Raw genomic sequence first — 27,013 nt, 5'->3', positions numbered from 1 at the left:
TCACTTAAGACAATCAATTAAGTTACTTGTAAAATTCATACCATTAGAATCAAATGATTTGTTTTTTTAATTACCAAAAAATAAATCTCATTTTCTTGAATACTTTTGACTGGTCTGTTTGAGTAGAACTTTGTATGATGATTTACTTATCTTATAAGATTGGCTCAATAGTATGAGGGTGCACAATGTCGTTGTTGTTGCTTTGAATGTTGCATTTGTATGGTTTGTAAAAAAAGATCGAATAGTTTTGTTCTGTGCGGCTAGTCTTTTGTAGATGGACTGACACTTCCTGTCCGTCTGACTCAAACTTGGCATGGTGTTGGCCATCGTCTAATATTCAAGTTTAACTGTTGTGCAAACTTGTCAATGCAAACTTGTCGATCCACAACTGTGCATTATATATGCATTGTTGGCTGAAGGGAAACCACCTTTCGGGGTAAGAATTATCAGGTTAAGAAATGCTTTCGGTATTATAGTTACCCTTTAATACTTGGATGGAAAAAAGTTGTCCTGCAATCGGAGGCAATGTTCAGTGAATATGATACGAAAAGCCGATGAAAGTATTTACAGTATTGGTTTGCAGAAATGGACAGCAAATCGAATAAAGTTTTTTTTAGGGGCAGGATGCACTGCACTGTGGCTTCACAGAGGCATGGCCGACATTGTGATAGGCATGGTGCTGCGGCACACGATAAACTGCTAACTAGGGGCCTGATATGAGGCCAAAACTAACTATTACTCTTTCTGTCCATGAATAAGCTTATCTATCAACTTTATAGGTACATGATTTTTCTTCTTCCCATTTTGTTGGCTAAATAGATCACTGCTGATACTACTTATGTTATTTTCGTTTTAACAGAAGAACTTCTGTACTAATCTAAGAGCCAAACAAACCGCCCTGGTTGTCCAACACGGCAAAAGTAAACTTTTAATTCTCATTTCGGTGTCATACGGAAGTTGGTCTTACCCTTCATGAAGTCATGATTTTATGACATCCTTTGGCTGACACATATTGTGCAATACACTAAAAGACTAAACTCAATCAGCAAATATTCCTGCGATAAATCTATATGACATTCTTGCTTGGTATGTAACACAAAAGACAGCTAATTTTAGCTGTCAAACCTCATGATACCAACAAGTTATGAGGGGGGCCAGATTTCGATGTTTGACCTTAAGCTAAGACTACAGTTTGGCCAGCGCTTTGCAGTCTATACCGTTTAGTAAATGTTGGTGTAAAACAAGAATATCAAAACGTTCATTTACTTTCTGTTTAATCTTCATCACCTTTTCTAAATATGCAAACAACAGCGCCTTCTCTTCCCAAAACTTACCATAAATTTCCAGGCCGGATGTAGATTTACCCAAGGTGCACGGCGACTTTGGTGACGTCACCGACTACGATCAACGGCATTAAAAAGCTGCAGCTGCTAAGGTCGGCCAGACTTTTGCACAGAAGAGAGAGAGAGAGCCATTTCAACAAGTGAGCTAAGATGGCTGGAGCTGTAACCGAAAACATTGAAAACTGGAAATCCAAGCTCGACAAATCCTTGCATGAGAAGAATGCAGTGACGGATTTGTTGGAGAAGATTGAGCGGAAGACAGGGGTGCGGCGACTCTACATTGCCCTGGGTAAAATATTCCAACAACAACAACAACACAATAATGATAATACACGACTTTTTGCAAGCAATCACCCCAATTCTGTGCGGGATTGCCAGCACAGATTAATTTTTTGTGATTAATTTTTGCGATGTCTTTCCAGCCAGGTGAATCTATCCACCCAAGAGATATGCCGCTTGATTTCCATGTTATTGTACGTAAAAAAGATTCAACGATATCAAAAGTAAATTTTAAATTTCATTGTAGTTAAATATGTATAGCTGTAAGTATTTTCGTTTCTCTCCTGGCCAGGCTAATTGTGTATGTGTATGTTTGAGACTGTGCACATGTGGTCACTTCACTGGCAAGTGGGTTGTTGCAGTAGTTAGCAGACGACAAGGTGAAAGATAACATGCGCATGTGTAGGGAAATGGATAACAGTTAATAGTGAATGTCAGCGAATTGTAGTTTTGGACTTATCACTGTGGATACGAATTTTGTATTAACTTTTATGTTATTTAGACAGTAGTTTGACCTGTGCGCAAGCATGTAAAACAACCAATGTCCATCTGTCCATGGTCTTAAAGACAGTGGTTACAAAAGACACTGAAATTTTTAAAGGAAGGTAAATTTGTGCTTGATTATTTATTGTGGACAATTTTGTATTCATTGTATTTTGGGGGGATGCTTCATCGACAAGCCACATTTGTATTTCAGACAGTTGTCATTATTTTAGTCAAAATATAGTGAGGTCTCCAAGGAAAAAGGTATTTTTCACTTCAGAGCATAGCCAGATGACTTAGTCTAGGAGCAGCAACCTTAGTGCATTGAATATTTATTCAGTTAAATTCTGCATTGCAAAGCGTAATCCCATCCACAGTAACTTGTGGCAAAAACAATCCAGAAGCTGGAAATGTCATATAGAAAATGTTACTTTGAAATGTTGTTTTATCAGCGTTTGAATGCAGGTAAAGTGTCAGACTTCAAAGGCTGCTAGGTGCTAATTTGACCAAGGTTGGCCTGTTGTGGTGAGTGAAGAAGTTTGCAGCGTGAAGTGTTTGTCGCTTACTTTGTTAGAACAGACTGAAATTTTGTCCAAAGCCCTCAGCATGTGTGCTTTAGTTGCTAGTTTTTTCCACCTTTGTACTTGATACTGGACCTTAGCTCTTTTGTGTACTGTAATCTGTGCTTCCTCACATGACTACAGATTATGCAACAGCTGTACACAGGTTGTAGTCCATCTCAGCAGGACTCCATTTACAGGACAAAGACAAGCATTGTAGCTTGCAGGGCTAATGTATTGAGGAAAAAAAATGTTGCATCATTTTAATTCCCCATAAGATGATTACTTATTCTTTTGATGTACTTGTACACAAGGCTTATCACATGAGGTCACATATATCATGGTCAGCAAGACCACATGTATGCATACTTATGCAAATAGGGTACATGCACAGTTGAAAATATGCAAAATTGTCAGTGATTGGTTACTGTGTGAAATGTGCAAGCTAAGGCTACTAGGGTAAGCAGAATTTTTAGGTCTAGCAGATTTGTTTGAGTTTTCCACTGTAAGCCAATCAACAGCAATTCACGTAATTTTTCGTGGAAATAGGTCGAACAATTTTTTGCATGAGAAACAGTCATGTCCCTTTTCTTGGTACCGTTAAACATGAAAGCTTTCTACATGCTTAATTCAGGGTGACACTTTGTATTTGGGTTTACCGTGTGAAAGTTTTGTTACTTAGAAATGCACGCTTGTGTATACTGTAAAAAAAATCAGGGATAAAGCTCAACCTGATATCACACAGGTACTATGGGACAGTATCCTATTCATTACATCGACAGATTGCTTAAGATGCAGTTTGCACTGATTGCTGAAACAGCATTTCCTGAAGCTCACACACTTGTGTTATGTGTGAACTATAATGCACTATGATAGCCTATATATTGCTCTTTTTCCTTTTCAGCCATTATAGCGATTTTGGCCATCTATCTCATGGTAGGATATGGTGCACAGTTTCTTTGCAACTTTATTGGCTTCCTGTACCCAGCATACACATCGTAAGTAAATCAGCCAAAGAAGTTGTTGAAATATACTATACAAGGTACAGCATCTTTTCATTACATTGGGAATGATTTGCGAGTGTGGCACATGTATGTACAGCTAGCCATTGTGGTGGAATAAAATCATGTGAAAGCTGTTTTGCTAAACATGTTCATTTTCAACATAACTAGCTGGCTTTACAAGTGATCATGGTGATCTCATTGCTTGAGCATGACACACTCCAGATTGACCTATATCTATTCTAGTCCCTGACTGTAAGCAGTATGTAAGTTACATGTATGTGTGGATTCAGCAGGGTCAACAGGTGTGCTAGGTGTGAGTAATATATTGATGACATGTACTTACCTGGGCTTATTTAGAACATATTTTATAATTGTAGGTGTTTGTGAACATTAATATTTATATATGTTTGTAGGATTTACACATGGTGTTGTACCTGTGCATCAGCCAGGTTTGAGTTCTGAACACGCATTGTCATAGTCTGTTTAAACTAATATTTATATCAGTTCAGGAGCTCTGCCAATCTGAATCAATAATATATTAATACAAATCCCTTGACAGTTACAAAGCAATGATATAAGAAACCAAGAAAAATGACATCTTTCACAGTAAATGTAAATTAAAAATTTAAGATCAAAATTCATGTATCTTGTAACATTGGCAGGGTTAAATGCTCAAGAACATGTATATGATACCTGTTTGTAAGTGTTAAGGTGTACATGAACACAAGGATCTAAACTTGACTATTGTGCAGGGTGTACATGTACCTGAGGTTATTCTCTTCACAAAAGATTGATCTAACTTTCTCCAAGTGTTTGAAAATTAACCTGCATGTGATAAAATGGGATTATTATAGAGTAAGACAACAATTCCTGTGTTTTTCGACTTTAATACAGAATTAGATGAGCTCTGGGAAAGTGTTAGCATGTACATGTGCAGTGTGCCAAGACTCCAAGTGTTAGATGCATTCTAGTAACACTGATGGTGAGATCTGATCATCACCTGTTGATTTCATACCATCCATTCTGTGTGTTTAGGATCAAGGCCATAGAGTCTCACCAGAAGGATGATGACACCAAATGGCTGACATATTGGGTCACGTACGCTTTCTTCGCCCTAGTTGAACTTTTCACAGACATTTTCCTCTTCTGGATCCCGTTCTACTGGCTTTTGAAGGTGAGAATATCATTGTATGGTTCTTTCAGTTATTAACTTTTCATGGTACAGAAGTGAGATAGCTCTGAGCAAGAATGTTTTTCAGTTAATCATTATATAGGTTGTATTAAATTTAGTGGAACGTTGATTAATTCCAACTACTTCTGTATAGTGTAAGTGTTCTGGTTGTAGCTGATCGGCTGATGACCAATGTTGTAGTCTTGAAACTAGCTCTTGCTGGTTCAAACCTTCAGGAGGTTTGTCAGGTGCAGGCTGTTGTCTACCAGACACTTCAGTTTCATCCTCCCATGGAGTTGACAGATGCGTATGTGTATATTTAAGTGTAATATTACACTCAAATATGATGTAATAAAGGATATAGAAACGATTCTGATCGGCTTGTGTCAGAGAAAGGCAAGTCTAGGCTATACTCGGCATTTCGGATATGGCAGATTTATTCAAGCCTGACCAAAGCTGCAGTCTAATCCAGGCAACTGTATTTCCACTGTAAGTCAACCAGAAGCGACTCTGTATCCTTTTAAGTGAGATGTTAATACTCTACATTCTTCTAAAATATCAGTGGATATTTCAAAAAAGATCCAGGAAGGCACAGGTGATCAATTCTTGTTTTTCTTGTCTGTTTCAGTGCATCTTCCTGATCTGGTGCATGGCCCCAGTTGCTTCTAACGGCTCTCAGATTATCTACACAAGAGTTATTCGCCCCTTTGCCCTGAAGCACCAGGATAAAGTGGATAAGGCCCTTGATCAAGTTGGGGAGGTTCTCAATGAAGGTAAATCCCTAACTTGTGGTAAACCCAGGATCAGGCGGGGAGGATCTGTTAGGAGGATGACATAAATGTAATATCACATCATGTCTCCGTAAAGCGGCCTTCTTCCTGCAACTTGTCAGTTCAACTGGTTGAATTCAAACTACCCTAAATGTCACCAAATTTCGACCACTAAAGTTCATTTTTGGTGTTGAAACTTTCATTTTCTATGCAGAATATCATAATACCTTCCAAACCAGTTTTAAAGCACTTTTCTAGAACCATTAGAATTCTCAGAATATAGTAAATTAAGCAAGTTTGTCATGTACAAAATTTTAGGTCATTTAGGGTAGTCCAAAGAAAGTAGAACAAGCTCCATTTCTTACTGTGTGATTTGTCGAATTCTGCAATGCTTATCTTGTTTTTTTTTTTTTTATGCACTCATCAAATTCATTAGGTGTGAATGGTATGATGGGACATGTTTATTATGAGCTGCTATTTATATAGAATCAGATTGTCATAAATGTTCAGGGGCCTCCATGGCTTAGTTGGTTAACGCGCTAGCGCAGCATAAAGATCCATGAGCATCTCACCAATGCGGTCGCTGTGAGTTCAAGCCCATGCTGGCTTCCTCTCCGGCTGTGAGTGAGAAGGTCTTTCGGCTACCTGCGGATGGTCGTGGGTTTTCCCCATGCTCTGCCCAGTTTCCTCCCATCATAATGCTGGCCACCGTCGTATGAAATATTCTTGAGTATGGCGTAAAACACCAATCAAATAAATAAATAAATAAATAAATCAGAAATATTCAGCCTGGTATGGTAGGATGTGCAGATAAGTTGTTTCATTTCTCACATTTCCTAAATGAGTCGATCCCTAGAATGGATTTTTAGGGAATATGTTGCACTAACTTACATGTACAACATATGATAAGCCACACATTTTATACATGCTGTCAAAAGAAATCTCTGAACTCCACTCTCTTAACTCCACTCTCTTGACATGGCCCGAGGACAGCATGTTTATGTAGGTGTTGAATGTGTGTGGTTCCATAGTTCAGTTTAAGTATGTAATTGAGTAAATCTAGTCTACTTCAAACAGATCTGTGTGTGGGTAGCAAAACAAACGATATCCATCAACGATAAATGCTTGTTGAATCATAAGTGGAGTGGATATAAATATATAATCCCTGGGGGGATAATAATGTTCAAGCTAATACTACACAGAGTTCTTGTGCTCTAATCACATAAGTTAAGCCCAGCCAAGTTACCAGTCACACTTGTAGTACAATGTGTGGTTGCCATGCAGCCAGTTAAGCATGTGCACACAGTGTAGCCTGTCTACATGCATACCCTAGCTGCATGCCTCAGTTTATTGTGACCTGTTGGGTGTCACATCTGGGCCAGTCCTGACAGCTTGTCCAGAATCTAGCCAATTACCCTTCACATACAAGTACATGTACTGTCACAGGCTACTTGGAACTTGTATGGTATTGACCAGTGTCATTGTGACAAGCATTGTATTAAACTGTGTGGGTCTCCTATCAGTCAGGATGATCCGTGCACTTTGTTAATAAGAGGAGTGTCTATCTTAATCCCCTAGCCTTTGCAAGTCTATTTCCACTGCTGCTTTAAACCAGCAGGTTTGATTACAACCATACAAGTGAAAAATTTCTTGGAGCCAATCAAATAAACATATAAATATCCTTAGCATATAAGAAACAGGGTATTTCAGTGTACATGTAAGTTATACACTTTATTGAGACTTATGTGGGAGAATGTTTTTAGATTTTCAACTTTAGCAATCCAGTTTTAACTTTCTGTATTTTCTTTCCAATGACAAGCAAACTATGCTCTTCTAGAAAATGTCAGCCTTGATATCCTGTGATTTTTTTGTTTCTATGCCATAATTAATTTTCTCAGTAGTTGTATTTCGACCCAAAAGCTGTACAAAACTTAATACATGCATGACAATTAACGAACATTAGAAAATATGGATTTAAAAGACTTGACAGAGTTCGCGTAGAATAAATGCTTGACTTCATTCCATTCTACAGAATGATCAAACATATTGACATCATGTCATTATGCATGTTCTTCATTGATAATTCTGAAAATGATCTTCTTTATAGCTGAATATTTATGAGTGTGCATATCATAGAAAAGTGGTGAAAAAAAGTGGTTTCCCAACCTAATTCGTCTTCATATAGTCAAATTTAAACCTACAGCATTCAAGGCTACTTTTAATTCAAGATACAAGTATACTAGTATACAGTTCGCAGTATGGAAACTCTTCAGTATACATGCAGTCTTTTTAATAGTTCATTTTTGAACTAGAACCAACACCGGCTTGCTTGTTAAAATTGAGTATTTAAAATTTGTTCAATGAAAGTATGGCATGATAAAACTCTAGCCTCATCAGCAAGCTATGTACATTCCTCTCTCTGCTCATTGCATATCCTGGCAATCGGCTATACATTGTCGTCCATTATCCCTGCCCTTTTCCTTGTCCAAAGCATAGCAGTTTAGAAATGTATGTCATATTGTATGGCTGTACTGGACTGAAAGATTATGAGTGAAAGGATGGACTAGTACAACTGTTCATGCCACAATTCCATGAACCATGTCGCGGTGAGTTGTGCAGAAAAAGGGGTTTTAAAATTTGCGTGATCTTCTGTCCTCTGTGCTAGAGGTCGGTGTCCTCTATGTCTGCATGTACCACTGAATATGTTGTTAGTGGGATTCAAATGATGAATGACTGAAAAACTGGAATATGGCATTTTAAAACGCCATGTTCTGCGCATCAATGAAAAAGTAGGCAAATAAATATTACAGTCGGCCAGCTGTTTTGTAGATGTGCATGTATGTAGGTGTACATGTATGTCTACATGTATATTATAAACGAGGTAACAGCTGCCAGAAAGCTCCAGGTTTGTTCTATAATGTGCATCTCTCAGCACGCCACATTTATGCGAGAGCAGTCAGCTGGGCTAATGTTTACACAACACCATAACCATGCATACATGTATGTCATGCTGTCTGCACACTTTATTGATTTTTTCCTGCCCATGGCTTAGCTGTTAACTTTGTAGATCCTAGCCATAATGAGCTTTGTATTGCAGCGGTCACTAATAGGTCAGTGGTCAAGCAGTGACTTGGTACAAATCGTGTTGCTGACATCAGACTAGGATAGGTCAAGCTTATCAGTATTTTCCAGGGTCACAAGAGATGTGTACAGTTACAACATTAAATACTAGTATATATGGGACATGTTTGTTTATGATGTACAGGTGATTATTTACGTGTTCTCCTTAATTAAAATTTTGAATATAAAATTTGCCATTCTCACATCACTAGCCTTGCAGTCGGTGAAATACATGATGGCCACAGTTATAATAATTGTTTAGGGTTGTGGTGAACTGCAGAAAGCCTGTAACAGGCGCACATGTGTGTGGTTGCAAGCCAACCATGGTTGGTGGTCTGTAAATTGTACAAAGGGTCTGACTGGTGTATGCAGGTTGATCCAAGTTTACATACAATACTGTAAATCTTCAACTTTTTCAGTCTCTAAGGAAAATTTTTTTCAGTGAAATTATGTACATCTATTCGGTAATTATGAAAATGATGCTAAAATTATTTATTTGTGTCACTAAACACTGAAGCTCTCTAAATCTGTGCAGAATGTTTCACATATTGGTTGCAGAGGCGGTTTAAAAGTTTGATTTTAATCCGATACATATATGCAAATTAGGAATCATGTAGATATACACCTGCATGCTTTCTGTTATCCTTTTGCACGAATTGCATGTTACACGTACATCACATGACTTTCTAGAGCACAAAGTCTTGCCTGCCAACTGAATTCCATTGTTTAGTACAGTAGGTAGGTCATGCTGAGCTGAACAATCAAAATACTTGCACCTATACATGCAGGTATGTTAAGGTTACATTGTTATAAATTCGTTCGAACAATGTGTGTTCTCATCTACTTCCTTATCTCTCATCTGAATGTTTCTAATTTTAAAGTTCATTTGTCAAATAATGAATCAAAATTCAATGAGATTTAAAGCAGGCAAATGGGTCATTTTTACCATTGAATCCACAAAGTGATATTCCCCTATTTCTACCTGCGTTGTTGGAGCCCACATTGTCTGAGGAGCAACGCTCCATTGAGACCTTGCTGTCAGCTGTACATGAACAGTGTATTTTTGCAATATTTCATTTAATAATAAATTTTAAAATCTTACAATTCTTATTACCTTTAAAATTGTATAGGATTGTTTAGACAGGTTCATCGTACACTGTTGTAAGTCATGTGTCCTTGTGTTTCTTACGTCATTATTACAAACATCTACCATATTAGAAGAACAAATTTCATCCTCAGCTTGATGTCTTTTATTTTTGTAATTTAGAATTTATTAGCATTTTGTTTAATACTACCATTATTATTTGTTGCATAATCAGTTTGAATATGTGTTTATCGTGTAGTATCTGTTTGTCCCTTATAATGGCATGTACCCCACCTTATTTATGATTTTAACTTCACCATTTTAAAGTTGCTGATCACTTCAGAGGTAAAGTCAGGGAAGGTAAGATTGTTATAAAGTTGTCTCCCTTGCAATCAATGGCTTATTTCACTTTTCTTTTTCTGGCTTGGTTATAGCACGGAACCCGCTTTCAGTTTGCATTGAAAAAGTGATTTTTTAATTTGTCTAATACATACTTGTATTTACCAGATGATTTTGGTTTCTTTTGTTTGGTGACCAGCTTTTTACCTCTAAATTAATTTACTTACAGACACAGAGATCGTGATCTTCTGCATTGATAATACATATGTAATTTAATATTTGCATCTGTTAATTAACAATTAATATTAACAACTTAAATACTCAGAAAATATTCTGCAATCTCAGATGTATGCAAAACGTCTCTTTACAAACATGCTGCATTGACAAAACCACAGACAGGCTTATGCTCCCTTGCTCAACATCCCCAGTCGTCTTCATTTTAGGGTAAACTTCAGAACTATAACAACTTGAAAAAGATGTCAGTTTAGCAAGGGTTCACAAATTACAGGGCTATTGTAGTCTTGATAGTGCTTAAGTAAGTGCTAAGATCCTAATTCTGTAATTGATATGTTTTCACCATCACCCATATGTGTACGTGAATTTCCGATTTGTTACATTATCCATGTGCACATGGATGGTCAGGGTCATTTTATATCAATGATTCCCTCGTCATTTATTACCTTTTCGATAGCCATGGCATATATTTAATATGAAGTTACTGAGGATAAGTTTAGCATCCACAGCCAATGGGTAATGGGTAATGGTAATGGGTTGGTAGTTTCGTTAGTACTGTTTAAGAAGCCTACATCAAAGAGCATTCCAGTCAGTGAATGTGTTTTTTGTACACCAATCATACTGGTTCATGGCATCCTTCATCATAAATGCTAAATGCTAGTATCAGGTAAACAATGATGGTTTTTCCTGGTTAGCAAGTTTTTAAGTCACCCCCCCATTAACTGGACCACCATCGGATGAAATTTGCATACCGTTATAATGTAATAATAATTAATGTGTTCTTTATGGGTTTTGGAAGGAGCTTTACAGTACTTTTGCCTGAGGCATTTATTTGTGGTAAACTGGTGTTTTTATGAAAATTTGCTTATCAGTGCTTCATGAAGTCTTGGATAATACCTCAAGCACATTTGGCCAACGAAGTGCTGTTGATCGCAATGGATCAGACAGGAAATGCTGAGTGCTCACAATGGAGTTTAACACCCCCATCACACCAAATAAGTTCTCACTATGTTCTTAAAAAAACTGCCGAATGCGTTCAGACAGAAGGGGCATTGTACGGTCTTTTACTCTTACTCTTTACACTTTTACGGTTTTTATTCGCACTTCATGGACGGACTCGGATGGGAAGGGTGCTCTAGAAGTTCAAACCTGCTGAAAACTTTCTGCCCGCCATCCCATTCTGCAATTAGACAGAGTAACAACATACTTAAAATGAGGTGGATGTACCATGAACTGAATTGCCGTACTTTTATCCTACTAGGGACGTGTTAGTACGGGCAGTCGAGCATCAACCTCATTCATCCCGTGCGTAGACAGACCCAACTCGCCCTAGCTCGTTCATGCATTCATGTGCATCGTATTTTAGACATCACAAGCTAAGCCATAATCAAGGTTACACGTTTTGTGCCGACCACAGCCCATTCTACGAATTTATTTCGGATGCCCAGGATGTTTTGAGAACTACTTTGGTGTGAAAATAGTTTTTAACAGTGTTATCAGTGATGAGATAATCACATTTGGGGGTTGTTAAGTCATATGATTTGTCACATATTGTATAATGTTGATTGAAAACCCCACTCCCACATCCCACTTCCCAGTGAAGAAGCAAACTATATAGGAAGGATTTTATACATGTTTCTCCAATCAGTCATCAGATTCCCCAATATGTTGCTGAGGATCCAAGTATATAAATACAAAAATTGCATAATGCACAAGATTAGTCAATTATGACATTACAGATCTTTCGCTTGTACATGTGAAGATTCCTTACCTGTCCTGTGGGATGACTACTTCACTATGCATGCCATTTGCAGCTTATGGCAGATATGAATTTCATCATGTGACATGGATTTTGTTCCTTTTCTTCAGACTGATCTACATGTATTACATCTGCTGATCTACAGTATGTTTGTATCTTTTATATTTCCAGCTGGAGATGCTGCAAATGACATGGCGCAAGATGCTGCAAATCAAGCCATGAGGAAGCACTTTGCCGACTCTTCCAAGTCAGACTGAACAGGTCTCAGATTTGCTGATCAAGGGAGGCAACTAACAGTACCTGCATGACAAAGTGACAGTTGAAAGAGTTGGTTGCGAAACCATCATCCCTCCGTTTTTATTATTCTAGCAGGAAATGTAATAACTGAGAGACTTGGCATAGGGATCTTGTTGGGAGATATTTTTTGTGTTGGTCATATCTACAACTGTGTGACTGTATTAACAAGCATGCTTTTGTACATACAACAATAAAAAAAAAAAAGTAAATTAAATAAAACCAAAAAAATTTTTACCCTAACAGCTTTGTCATGGTTAATTTTGTGTGATGGAAAAATTGTAAATTCAATGAGTTGTATTTTATATTAAGTCCTCCTTATACTTATATTAATGCTTATGCACCCCATTAACACACCACTAACATGATGGACTGATTTTCACATTTTCACTTTTAATATTGTTTTAATTTGGAATTTTTTTTTTATATAACTTTCATAACGTCAACAAAGCAATAGGTGTGCTGTAATAAATTGGACAGTTCGTTTGCCAGTGGGCCGCAACACACATGTCAAATTAGCAGGTGCATAAGTCACTGTTCTATTTTGTTTGCCAACATTCCCTTTGACCTTTTATTTTCTATCACATACTTATTTTTGAAGTAGTCTGTTGTTTCTGGGATTGAAGTTTATATTCATTAAAATAAGGCCGTTAAGTATGTCTTGGACAAAGTGAGGCAATTGAACAAATTTTGCTTTCAAGTTAAAGATATTTAGATATTTAAGACCATTTAATATTAACTTAAAAAATTAAACTGCTGACTTTTCATTGTATTTCAATTAGTGAAAAACATATTTAGACCCTAAAACCAATAGATGAGTGCAATATTGTAGGGAAATTTGAAGAAGCTTCATATACATGTATGTATTTAATGATTTACTTGGAAGTTCAAGTATGAGAAAACCTCTCTTCCAATATAGGTATTCTGTTTAGTTTGAAGTTGTCTGGTTGTGTGCAAGTTTGTTTATAAATGCCTGTTGTGTTTATAAAATGTGGTCAGGGGTTAGAACTGTAGCTGTCTCCTGATTCTGAAATCTGTGTAATTCCTAGTCCCTTTTGGTAAATTGACTGATCTCGTCACTTAATAACCAGGTACATGTATGTGGATGTTGTTGTGGATTGTGGCATTGTACCATGTATGGTTCATTAATACCACTCACACCTTCAAATAAATGACATGAAATATTATATAATATTCCTCCGTGATGGCAGCGGTTTTAATTATTCTCAAATAATCATTTTGTTTCTTGCTCAGTATTTTTTCTTTGTTTTACTCGTTCGCACACACTAGCTTGTTGATTTAGTTCTTATCGGCTGTTGACCTGTTCTGAATTGTTGACTGGGAGGTTTGTCAGTTGTGAATCTGCAGTGTATGAAATTGAGCTGAAGGAATTTATACCCTTGGGGTAAATTACTTGTACCTGTCTTGTCTCATGAGAATCGTCAGAAATTCTGAAGTGCTGATTAGTATTATAATTGTAGAATAACCTAAACCTTGCAGTAGTTATACCAAGTAGATTTGAGGTTTTATTGGCTGAAGATAAACTGTATAGCTAGATATTGGGTACATGTTTTTGTTTTTGTCTTTGCTATCCCATGGAGCAACACGTACAACAGCTTATTACACTAGATAATGTATTTCTAGTCATGCCAATCATAAAATTGTTATCGAAAAATTTAGTTCATGTATTTTGTTTAATTTTTGTTTTCATCGTTTATAATAATGCCAGAACCATAGGGATTTAGACAGGCGCAATATTTTAAGTCTTGTTAAGCTTACACGTATATGTGTAATTACGTACCCTGATCTGTTTGAAATTAACAACACTATGTTAAGGACTTTTCATGGCTTCTAGTTTCTGGTCTTCTGGGCTTCTGGTTTCTAGTTTCTGTTTGTGTTCTACAAAGTACATGGTGTGTATATATGTACATGAATGTGAAATGTGAATGTCCAAGGTGTGACCTGTGTGAGTATGCAATGCTCTCCCTTGTGGTAATGGTGTACTGTAAGCAACTTTGTGTCTGTCTGGTGAAGTCAGTGGAGGTGCATGGTGACATCTGTATGTATACCTCGGTGTCAGTCTGTGACTTGTGATGCGTCACTACATACAGAAGAAATGAAAAAGATTGTTAATGTTCGGGTATTTTCCTTGTTAAGTTACAAACAAGCCTTGTTTCTTGTTGTGCGTTAAGCATGATGGCATTGTTAGACTATCACATAGTACTTGCATTATTCGTTAATTGTAATCTGTTACCTTTATCAACTCTGGAAGACATAATCTAGCTCAGTTTACCTAAATTTAGCAGAGAAACTTTGTCGGAATTCTAGACCATGAAATAACATTTCACCAGTATGCCCAGTAAACCTTTCCTATCCGTAAATTTTCTTTTAGTTGATTAAAAAAATGATTACCCGTCCCTCACAAAATAGCTTTACTTGTTGCAGTATTTTAAAAGTCTATCCACAAGTCACACAGTTTTTGTTACAGCACTGTCAGAAATGTTCAACCCATGTTCGATTAAAACAAAAAGTATATATTCTTGAAACTTTTGCTCAGAAGCAAGACCAGTTAATTTCATGGGTAAAGCAGAGATGGCGGTATATTTTCTCTACTGCTCTTTCTATAGAAGAGTTATATTGTCAACACCTCTCCATCTTACCTCCTCAGTGTTGTTGGCCCAGTTTTTTGAATAATAAAATTTTCTCTTGTGGAAAAGTAAAATCAGTCAGAATTTGCTTTTGTTGTTATTTGCTGTCTCGTATACATGTTTTTGACTGAATTACCTTAATATAGTGCACAGGTGTAAAGCATATTATCAAACAGGTATTGTAATTTATCCTGCATCAGACAAAATGCTCAGCTTTTCATTGGATAACAACAGTCATGTGGGGTACGTATATATTCTCGAATCCTGCAGACAATGTCAAATGTGTCTGCTGAGTAGGTTATCTCCCTTTGTTGGGATTCACTTCTACATCTTTCTTCTGCACTGAATTGATTTGTCTTTGTAGGATAAATTTGTTACATGGTGACTCAGCAATAGGATACACAAATATATGGTGTTAACAATCCTCATATATGAAGATTATTGACACCATATATTTGCGTATTCAGAGTATTACTGAGTAACCATGTAACTGAGAGTATGAATATGGTGTTAAGCACCAAACGAGGCAGCAACCAGTACCATTTTTAGTCTTTGGTATGACCAGTCCTGGGTTTGATCCTGGGTCTTCCATCTTCAAGGCGGATGCTCTAACCATTATGCCAGCAATGCAGTCCTCATCATTAGGGAATGTGAGCAATAAACATAGGTTTATGTACATGTAGCTGTGTAGGTATAAAAATGCATGCTGGTATTTTAGACAAAACAATGTGCAGCAAGCTGACAGAAATTCAGAAAGGAGTGAGAAAGTCTCTAATATAGAGTGACAACCATGAATTCCGTTCTCGGAATTACTTTACTTATTTTAAACTGTAACCTCTAGGCCACCTCAATGTGATTCATGAGAGGCTGTTTAAAGATGAAGTCTTGTCTGAACCCGAGTGTCTTATTACAGGGTACCGTGTATAATCAAACAAGGCATGCTGTCACGTCTGTTTGGCTGAATGACTTACGTGGTTTGGGCTCAGGACGATATGTAAAATATTTGGATATGTCTGATTGTGACGTGATCTTGGTATAATATTTCTAAATGTTGTATGGGTCTGAAATAAATGTAGATTTAACTCTAGACATTTAGACAATGTGTCTAAATGTACCCTAATTTTTTAATCTTTTCACATATGAAAGAGCAACTTTGAGTGCACATTAATAATTTTATTTGGCCACAAATCTAGATTGGTTGGATTAGCCAGTTTCAGGGCTTCACAAAAAGTATAATTTTCCCAGTCAACACAGAATACTTCCCTCAGGATATCCTCGAATAAACATCTTGCACACATGTGAAAAGGTTGACGAATTACAGTAGTTTAAAGTCAAAATAATGTGTCTTAGCTGTGAGTGGTTGTGGGTTTCCTCTGGGCTGTGTTTGGTATCCAACCATTACAATGCTGGCCACTGTTGTACACGTTGTGCAGTCTAATGTGTGATGAAGACCACTTGTTTTCCACCATTAAGGTATGCATATCAGTAAGTCACATGGAGGGAAGTTTGTCATTAACTTCTTAGAGGTCCGTGGTTTATGCTGGGCACTCCGGTTTCCTTGATCCATAAAAGTGATCATCATCACACAAGTGAAAAATTCTTGAGTATGTCATTCAGGAACAATCAATCAGATTAATAACTGTCTCTTAACACGACGTAGACTCAAAATATATCAAATATGTTGGAATGTGCTGTGATGCCCTGTGTCTGATGTGTTGTTCAAGATGTGCATGGATCAGATGATACGTGTGGAAATGATTGTCTAGCTTTGTCACACACGTCACAGTCCACAGGAATGTATGTAAGGAATATCTAGAGATGGTGCATGCCCAGCAATATGCCCAGATGGAGTCTGATGCCCTTTGTCAACAATATGCCCAGAGTGAGTGTGATATCCTGTTTCAACAATATGCCCAGATGGAGTGTGATGTCTTGTGTAAACAATGTGCCCAGATGGAGTGTGATGTCGTGTCAGAAATATGTCCAGATGACAGTGATGTCCTGTGGCAGCAATATGCACAGATGGAGTGTGATGTCATGTCAGAAATATGTCCAGATGGAGTGTGATGTCCTTTGTCAACAATATGCCTAGAGTGAGTGTGATATCCTGTGTCAACAATATGCTCAGATGGAGTGTGATGTCCTGTGTTAACAATGTGCCCAGATGGAGTGGAATGTCGTGTCAGAAATATGCCCAGATGCGAATGATGTCCTGTGTCAACAATATGCCCAGATGGAGTGTGATATCCTGTGTAATCAATATACCCAGATGGAGGGTGATGTCCTGTGATATGTCAGATATACGCCCAGACAGGGAATAATACGTCAGAAATATGCCCAGATGGTGAGTAATGTCAGAAATATGCCCAGATGGCGAGTGATATGTCAGAAATATGCCCAGATGGGAAGTGGTATATCAGAAATATGCCTAGATAGGGTATGATATGTCAGAAATGTGCCCCGACGGGAATTGATAAATGTATATCAGAAATATGCCCAGGTAGGTTGAAATGCCCAGATAATATACTGGTCAGTTTGCGATACAAATACTTGGATAAATTTAACATCCATAAAATTGACATGGTGTAGACAATATGTAAAATATCAGTGCATATGTCCAGGATAAACCTACGGCAAGTTACTGACAAAACATCCTGAATGTGACCGCATGATACTGATGGATGAGTCAAAATGAAGTGTTCTTCAACAATGGCCATTAGACAGTGCATAAGTCACTGTCATATGAAGCACTGTCAAAGGTTCATTGTCATCAAGGTCCCACCAGCAGTCGGAGCGGGACTGACTAAGTAGTAACAATCACATGATGTAAACTATAACAACCAGTACAACTGCATTTCTGAGAAAGTTATTTTCGTTTGAACACCAAAGTTAGTGTTTATTTCTCTTTAAAAAAAAAACACCAACAAAAAAAAACAAAACAAAACAATGATTTTCAGAGCCAGCACAAGTATCACACTGCACTGGACAAATATATACAGTTATCGTAGTCATGGATATATATATTTGTTTTTTTTATAGAAAGGATTGATCACCATACCTGCAACATAACACAAATCATGAACTAAACACATACAAATTACACTTTCATAATCCAATACCAATAATGGGGGGTGATTTTTTTTTCTGCCTAAGCAATCATTCAAACATATAGTTTCAACTAGCTATATCTTGCTGATTCAGGACCAAAATCAAAACAAAGGCAGCTTCATATGTTCTAAATTTTACATGAAAGATTTTACATGAAAAAAAGTCACCGGCATGATAACTTGCACAGAGCTGCACGGTTGTTTTATTAATGATATTAATGACTGACAGTGAATTGGTTGTCATACTGGGGGCACATCCACAAACCTCTGTAAGTCATATTTCTTGTAACTTTGTCTCGGTTACAGTTCCATAAACCAATGTCATTTACGAGAAAAGTTAAGAAAAATTGATTAATGAAGTTTTGTGAAAGAGGGCCCTGGTTGGCTAGTGGGTAAATGTGTCTAGGCATTCAATACTTGACACACGAAGAGGTTTCCCAAGTCTAGTAACCAATTTACAAGTAACATTTCTCTGTTCTACAGTTCTACAGTTCTAATTACAAAGCAGGTCTCCAAATCTGACCTGCAAACTACGGCTGTTGTGGGATGAAGTGGTAGAGCACAGTTATAATCAGCAGATGTCAGAAGTCATAAGATTTGCAGACAGGCATGGCACATCACTGCGAACCTTACAGATTACTGTTTTTGTGAATGTATGACATGTCCATGTAGTTCAATCTAACATGTACCAATACTGTTTCAGATCTCCCTTTCTAAACGGAGCAATGCTTCATGGCAATTTGAGGTCAGTCCCGATGTATACACACCATACCATACAATATAACATAATGTTTGCGTTTAGCTTTTTCAAGTGACACATTTTGCTTGATTCTGATTTACTCATCCACCAAGAAGGCCACTAAGAATATTTTTGTGAAATGTGATTAATTTCATGATGAATTTATCAGAAAAAAATCTCAAGAGTTGGCATCAACAGTGTCATTTTAATGCCTATTTGTGCTGTGTGTTATAATACATGTTATCTTTTTTAAGCTGGTGACATGTAAAATCCTTTCAATAATGAAAATGAAACCTACTTTACTTACATGTGTCTGTCAGATGCTTATTCCAGTTTCTAACACATCTGTAAAAAGTGACTGGAGAAGGTATTGCTTGCAACAGAAGTGTTTCTCTACCTAACATTCACTGTGTAGACTAAAGGGAGACAACTTTCGTAATGAGGTAACACCTGCATACTGAACTAAGGTAATTCTATTCATACATGTTAACAACATACATAGCACATGAAACAACAACATTTGACACAGCAGAAATGACCCACTGAGTTACACTCATATATTTGCACTTGTAGATTTATCAGAAATTTATACAAATCAGATCACAGTTCAATTTACCCATCCATACTCACACTTGAACCTGGCTCACATTTTTAAGCTCAGGAAAGACCACCCCAGTCACACGGGTACATGTTGCCATCAAAGATGAAGACCACCCCAGTCACACGGATACATGGTGCCATCAAAGATGAAGACCACACCAGTCACACGGGTACATAGTGCCATCAAAGATGAAGACCACACCAGTCACATGGGTACATGGTGCCATCAAAGATGAAGACCACACCAGTCACACTGGTACATGGTGCCATCAAAGATGAAAACCACCCCAGTCACACTGGTGCATGGTGCAATCAAAGATGAAGACCACCCCAGTCACATGGGTACATGGTGCCATCAAAGATGAAGACCACACCAGTCACACGGGTACATGGTGCTATCAAAGACGAAGACCAGTCAAGCCAAACAACTTCTTGAAAGGGAACCTTTCACAGTAGAAATCACAGAAACTAGGTCAGAATCCTGTTTTACCTAATGTGGCTGAATGGCTTCAAACGTCTGAGGCTAATCCCACTGGGTGTCTGGTGATCATCAGATAGTTTTCACAAAAAAGGGGCAACTTTGAATTCGGTGCATGTACCTATATAATTTGATTTTTTGGATAAAACTACATTGGCTTGACTGGCTTGAATAATCTTGGATGCTAAGTTTATGGTTGGTAAAAACTTCTAGTGATGTAATGATGTTGTTATTTATTCATGACACAAATCATCACACAATGGATCATAAGAGGTAAAGATGGTGACCGTCAACAAAGGCTGCACACTGTCAGTGCCAGGGAGTAGGTCTGCCATAAAATACAATACTGTAGCAGTAGCTCTGTATCATTAACCAATCAACGTATCTCAGTTGTTATTTGATTTAATGAATCCATCAGTTGTGTGAATATGGTATACTTGTGGCCATGTCTATAGTATGAAGACACATCAAGTTTATGAAATTAACAGCATGTTACAAAATGATGGTGCTTTTCAGCATTTCTCATTCACAGCCTCTGAACAGTCTCAACTTAAACACACTAAGACAGGGTGTCAAAGCGACAGGTGACATTTATCATGTTTACCATAAGTCATGCATGGCAATCTCTATATCATCTCAGACAAGAAACACTTACGTGTCCAAAATTTTATACATCTGCATGTGGAGTTATGACCTACAAAGTTTACTCTAGTGATGGAGACATGTCTTAGTCTCAGAACAAACTTTCTCTCCGACTGCCTAATCACGCAGAGTGACAAATTATAATATGAAACCATAATTTCTGAAAAAATCTCTCAAACTTTCAAAAGATTTCTTGGAAATTAATTAATTCACAAAGGGGAGTGCTGGAAAGCCTGATAAAACCGAGAGGTTTTGAAGGCGTATTCTTGTCTGTTGTTTTTGAATCTGCATTCTCCTAGATGCGTTGATTTTCAGAAACTAGATACTTGGCTCCAATGGTAAAAGACTGTTGGTAAAACAAACTATCATGTCGACTTTATTGTTGATTTATTTATTATTTATTTGACTGGTGTTTTACGCCGTACTCAAGAATATTTCACTTATATGACAGTGGCTGGCATTATGGCAGGAGGAAATCGAGCAGAGCTCGGGGGAAACTCACGACTTTCTGCAGGTTGCTGGCAGACCTTCTCACAGACTTTACTGTTCAACCAATCATGCTCCATGATACAGTGTTCAGTGTCAAGGATAGTGCAGACAAAAGCTTATTGTAACTTTAATAATAACCTTATTGATACCAATATTTTCACCAGGACATCCCTGTGCAGGTTGTGAAGAGTCTTACAAAAATTTCCTGAAAAGCTATCCAGGTACATGTATCTACAACCCATCTGTACTTAGTTCTTTTGGTAAATCAAGTTTCCTCATATCAGCTTCTTTCTATTTCCTCCATACACTTTTTCATATAGGATTTAATGTCTGTCATTTCTAAAACTGCATCTTTCACCATTTCGTAAAATAGCTGCGGCCAAATGCGTCGAAGCTCGTTGTTTTTTCTGTCACAATACAGCGTGTCCTTTACCACTTCTGCCACATAGCTCTTTGCAACATCAGCATGAGATGACTGGCTCTGAAATATGAAAAGTTTGTACGTGCACTTGAGAGTTCAATTATGACACTTTTCATCATGTTTGTAATATACATTATGGTAAATGATTCCAAGTCACTCAAAATACACATCTTTTAAGGCTACATTATTATCAACTGCTCTGTCTTGTGATATATATAAAAAGATATTTATTTTTCTACTTATTTGATCCACTTGAAGTGAAAGACAGCACCTGACTATAAACATTTATGTCCACTGAAAGACTACCATTCAAAGTATCTTAAACCAGCATTAAATATTTTCTTAGATCTTTTTAAACCCAGTAAAGATTTAGTGAAACTTCGTCTTGACACAGCTTCAGTGCGTCTCCATTATCAACAGCAAGGTGACGTCACGTTTGCTCTAGCTCTCTAACGTCTAAGGTATTTTCTGTATTATAGTCAATGCAGTAGCAGTGGCAGATGTAGATGTAGATTTTGGCGATGAAGGTCCAAGTGATAAATAGCTTTCTCGAAAATTGGACATACTGAAATTCAAAGGATAGTTCTTTAACTGCTTGAACTGTGATCAAGTAGGCCTGCTATATCATTTACAGTTTAAGTAGCCTGTAGATGCATGGCCGGGGTATTCCTGGTTCAGGTCCTAGCCTTCGGAGGGGTTGTGCTGGTGATTTTGACCCCTGGTAAATGTTTACAAAATTACAATAGGACTGTTGTACAACTAGATTCAAGCTCAATTTTGAAATAAATGCAGGCCTAAGCACCACTGAGGCTGATCTAAATGCTTCTAAGATGGAAGCAGTGCTGACACAGTTATCACGAACGCCAGAGAAAGCACCTCGGCTTGAAAACGGCATATCAATAATTTTACTGTATTTTAAGAAAACAAGAAAAAAAATCATCTCATGTATGCGAGAAAGATAACAGAGCAAAATTTAAATTCTTCAATTCTAATAAATTTAGAGAAAAGAAAAATGATATCATAAGAATTAATTCAATTTAAGCACTGTCAAGTGAGATGTTGTCTTCTCATTCCCATGAACCTTTGGTATCTTTAATGAATTTTTCACACTCCGATATTTGTTATTTAATATAAACACTAAAATGAATGACAAAAAATATATATGTATAATTTGAACAGCGTGTCTAAGTAGGCCTAAAGTCTACTGAGGAGATGAATGCTGTTTGAGCTGAGGCAGTATGCAACTGTCGGACATAATTTGTGATACCGTCCTTGGATATTACACAGCTTGTAAATCAACTAATTTTACATCTGTAGTGGTCCGTAAATGATACACACCTATCCCCCAACACTGTTTGAAATGGCCCTTGGGCTACACGTCACTAAATCATTGTAAACAATCTCAAAATGATATCTTATGCAGTAGTTCTTTGTTATCTTATGTTACTTCACAGACTGAATGTCACAGCTTAGGCCACACAATCTGACAGCAATATCTTTGATTGAATGAAATTAGCTAGACGTCTGCTTCAATTCACACCAGCTATTTGTGCAGTATTGTCATTTTGATCTACATGTTATTCGGTGAAGTCTTGTTAAAATAATAAAGTATGATACTTTTTAGAAAGCTTGAGAATCCTGCTTTCGACTGAAATATGTTTTAGCCAGGTGCTGTCTTGTCCTTTAGGAGTTTTTCTAGTTTCACTTATATCTCTTTGCACACAGAAATGCAGGACATTTGAGCACAATTACTGTTTTGGTATTACTGACATGGCCACAATCCATCACTCATTCACTTACTGTTTTGGTGTCTGCTACTGGCGGTGTGTAACCCAGACCTGATCGTCCCACAAACTCCCCTGGGGGTCGCTCTGTGGTTTTCACTTCTGATCTCCGTGACTTGTCCTCATATAGAGCCATGATCTGTTTTCTCCTGTCAAATAAAGGATGTGAATCTGTCAACAATTCAGTCATAATACGTGTAAAGAATCACAAAGAAACATACATATCCTAAAATATGGATTTACACTTGCAAAAAGACAAAAGTCTTACAAAGCAAAAAAACAGATTAGTTGATGGATGGGGGGTAGGTGGTAGGGTCATATTCTTTACTTTGTATGAACAGTAACTTTATTTATTTATTTGATTGATGTTTTACATTATACTCAAGAATATTTCACTTATACGATAGTGGCCAGCATAATGGCGGGAGAAAACCAGGTAGAGCCAGGGGAAACCCACAACCATCGGCGGATTACCATATTTCTAAACATTCATTAAAAATTACAAAACTAAACAAAGATCTACAGACAGGGATACAAAATGTGATTTTTGAATTACCACATTGTGACAGATTGATGTTTTTTTTGTACTGTGAAGTGACCACATTATTATGTAATAGTACTAATGTTAATATGCTATGTGTTTGACTTTGTACACTGTAACATAAAAACACTATATGAAGTGCTAATTCAGTAACTGTACTGGTTGCACTGATTTCATTGCTGCACATGTACAATTTGTATATGCTAGTTGACAATGGCTGACAAACTACAAAGGGAGATTCCTCTGCTGAAGCATCATTGTGCCTGTGAGATACTACGGTAGATGTTAACAACTACTGACACTGTTTTATTTCCAATTATGAAGAGACCACAGCACAACTACAGTATTAATGTTACACGCATTAAGTTAAAACACGAACGAGCCAGCACTGACCTACTTTCCCCTAACAATGAGAGAAGACGGGATGGAGGTAACTGTGATGTCGTCAGGTGTGACAGGGAACCAAACAATCGTTCTGCTTGTGCTATGTCGCTTGATGACACCTAAATAAAAATAAGAGAGGTTGAAATTTAATTAAGTATTTATTTACAGTGTTTAAGACATTGTCACTGACATGCAGACATGTAGCATGGCGGCCATGATTTCTACATCTGACAGCTATTTAATGCTGTTATCAAGAACAATTCACATATATGACATTGGTCAGATTTATACCCTAAATTCTGACCACTGTTGTTTGAGTGGGGGAAAAAAACAAAACATAAGCACTACTGTGATTTTTGACCTCTTTACATATTTGCATGGTATTTATTCAGTCATATTCTGAGGGCATTATTTTGTGTAGACCGATGAAATGATGCTTTTGGTGTCACCAGGTTCTTAGTGGAAACAGATGTAACTTTACTTTTTTGATACTTTTTTATGGTTCCCCCCCCCCCCCACCCCCCCACCACCTAAATATCTCACATTGGTAAAAGAAAACCAGGCTATCAATATCTGAATTACCCATTAAATAAAGACACAGTAAGCATTTTAAAATATCCATATATGACATCATTGCATGGTATTTATTCAGGCATATTCTGAGGGCATTATTCTGTGTAGACTGATGGAATGATGCGTTTGGTGATGCCTCAAATTCGTCCACTCAACCAATATAGTTTTGTCTCCCAAAAGGTGAGCCCGTTTCACTGAAAGTTGCTCTTTCTTACACAAAATGTTCAGGAATTAAAGGATTAGTGTCCAGATTTAGCTACTTGTCCCAAGTATAAAGAATATAACCTGCTCAACAGCGTGTTACTAGGAGGGCCTCTTAGAAACCTAATCATGACTCTAAATCCACCAAAACCAATAGATTTACTACCCTGGCTGATCACCATGTAAAGCTCAGCCGGTGACGTCAAAGATGGCCAACCAAAGCCTAGCTGGCCCGTATAACCTGGCAATTCGTATCAAAACGATGTCATTTTCGAGATGGATTCTACGTACACAGAAGCAAACATACTGCTATATCACTTTGAGCCCACAGTGGATGAAGTTGAAGTTTCGATTTAAGACACTGACATCTCTGATCAGCCTTCAGATTCCGAGTTTCCAGACGTTGAATTTGATCTTTAACCAGGCATTTCCAACCATACTGACAATGCGGACTGTTAAGCTATAGCGTTATCCTGTTTTACACTGTAGGTCTACATTTTGTGTGTGTATCAGATTTAATATTTACTATTCTTTGTTTCTGTCAGATTCACAATAAATATCATTCTATTCCCCGAGTGGATTTACTTCAAAAATGGGTTCACAGGTATTAATTTTTGTCATTTAATCACAGCATTACGAAAAAAAAAATTCTTACAACTGTTTAATTTTCCCAACAGGTACTATGAAGCGTGGCTTTAATCCTCTTTTGTTTCCTGCAATGTCGCTAATCCTCATAACCTGGATCAGAGATTAAAACAATGACGGATGGACTGTCACCGTAAGATTGCTTTCGCACCTACCTGGGGCAGTTTCTAAAGAGATGTCACCTGATTTCGCACCTTTGATGAGTAATTTTAATCAACACTCAGTATTTCAACCCTAGTCATTAATTCTTGAATTATGCAGTTAAGTAACATGATTAGATTTGGATTGTTTTCGATTTTCATTGTCCTCTGTAGCGTGTTAGAGACCGCTAGTATTTCCATAGCTGTCAAAGGCCATCGCGTTGTTGAATACAGTTCACAATTTGTTAGACTTGTGTGGCTTTTTTTAACACCAAGCTAAATGGAGAAGCTCTGACAGTTCGAAAAAGGTTGGACTTGTATAACGTCATACGGCAAAGACTACTGAGTTTTGACGGAAAAAATGCATAAACCCAGCCTCATTATCTAGTGATTTTAATGCCATATTACTCAGATTACTGTGCTTTTTTCCAATATTTTTTTACACTCAATTTAACAATATATTAACAACACAATAACAATATTAGCAGGAATAGCTAATTATGAATAAAAAACTAATCAGAACACTAATCCTTTCAGGTAATCAAACTGTAAAATATATCATTTAAAAAGTCACACCAGGTTCTGCATGTAAACAGATATAACTTTACTTTTATCTGGTGAAAAAAAAAATCTCAAATTGGTAAAAGAAAACCAAACTATCAATATCTCAATTATCTAATAAATAAAGACTGAATAAGCGGATTAAAATATCCACCACATAAGTATTAAAATCTTGGTGAATTTTCTTTACCTCAATATCATTGATTTTCTTGAGGTTAAAATGAGCGAGTCTGAAGAGAGTGTAAATCCTCCAGTGTGTAAACTTGGTTACGGGATTCCCTTCCACGTCTATCGTTAGGTTCTCCAGTCTCCGGACATTGGACAGCGCGTTCAGCTGCTGAAGGCACCGAATGTTGGTCGCACTGAACACCAGGGTCTGCAAAACATGCCGTGATTGAATGATTCAAATGACTGGCTCAGCATCCAAGAGAATAAATGACAGAGTTATCAACTGATACTGGTTCTAATAATATGTAACAAAAAAATTCACCCCATTCAATTACATTGTAAATGAGACTTGGCCAATATTTATCTTCTTTAACAGTACCAATATTTCAAATGTAAGCCACTTCAAAACTTAACTAATCAAATCAGAGCGAACTACTGCATCTCTGCAAGTA

The 27,013-nt window shown here is 37.2% G+C and overlaps 2 protein-coding genes across 5 annotated transcripts in view; one reads left to right on the top strand and one right to left on the bottom strand.

Moving 5' to 3' along the window:
- Positions 1-1,359: 1,359 nt before the first annotated feature.
- Positions 1,360-15,164, top strand: LOC135474112 (receptor expression-enhancing protein 5-like). Of its 2 annotated transcripts, XM_064754124.1 has the most exons (6): positions 1,360-1,632; positions 3,570-3,663; positions 4,705-4,843; positions 5,469-5,613; positions 10,142-10,174; positions 12,318-15,164. In XM_064754124.1, exons 1-6 carry the CDS (start codon positions 1,494-1,496, stop codon positions 12,401-12,403), a joined length of 636 nt encoding a protein of 211 aa, XP_064610194.1. In that variant the 5' UTR covers positions 1,360-1,493; the 3' UTR covers positions 12,404-15,164. The 2 variants fall into 2 exon arrangements, with proteins under 2 accessions (XP_064610194.1, XP_064610195.1); XM_064754125.1 differs by lacking the exon at positions 10,142-10,174.
- Positions 15,165-18,668: 3,504 nt separating this feature from the next.
- The window catches only part of LOC135472446 (leucine-rich repeat-containing protein 49-like), a 41,907-nt gene continuing 33,562 nt past the window's right edge, over positions 18,669-27,013 (bottom strand). For all 3 annotated transcript variants that reach the window (XM_064751953.1, XM_064751956.1, XM_064751955.1), the window contains 4 exons: positions 26,584-26,769; positions 24,283-24,392; positions 23,365-23,497; positions 18,669-21,624 (listed from right to left, as the gene is read on the bottom strand). In XM_064751953.1, coding sequence (XP_064608023.1) covers positions 21,424-21,624; positions 23,365-23,497; positions 24,283-24,392; positions 26,584-26,769 — 630 coding nt within the window. In that variant the 3' untranslated portion in view covers positions 18,669-21,423. The remainder of the gene's footprint in view (positions 21,625-23,364; positions 23,498-24,282; positions 24,393-26,583; positions 26,770-27,013) is intronic.

The sequence above is a fragment of the Liolophura sinensis genome, chromosome 8 (genome assembly GCF_032854445.1).
Source record: "Liolophura sinensis isolate JHLJ2023 chromosome 8, CUHK_Ljap_v2, whole genome shotgun sequence".
NCBI classification, from domain to species: Eukaryota; Metazoa; Mollusca; class Polyplacophora; order Chitonida; family Chitonidae; genus Liolophura; species Liolophura sinensis.
The sequence above is the reverse complement of the archived record's forward strand: the minus strand, read 5'-3'. Positions and strand labels throughout refer to the sequence as shown.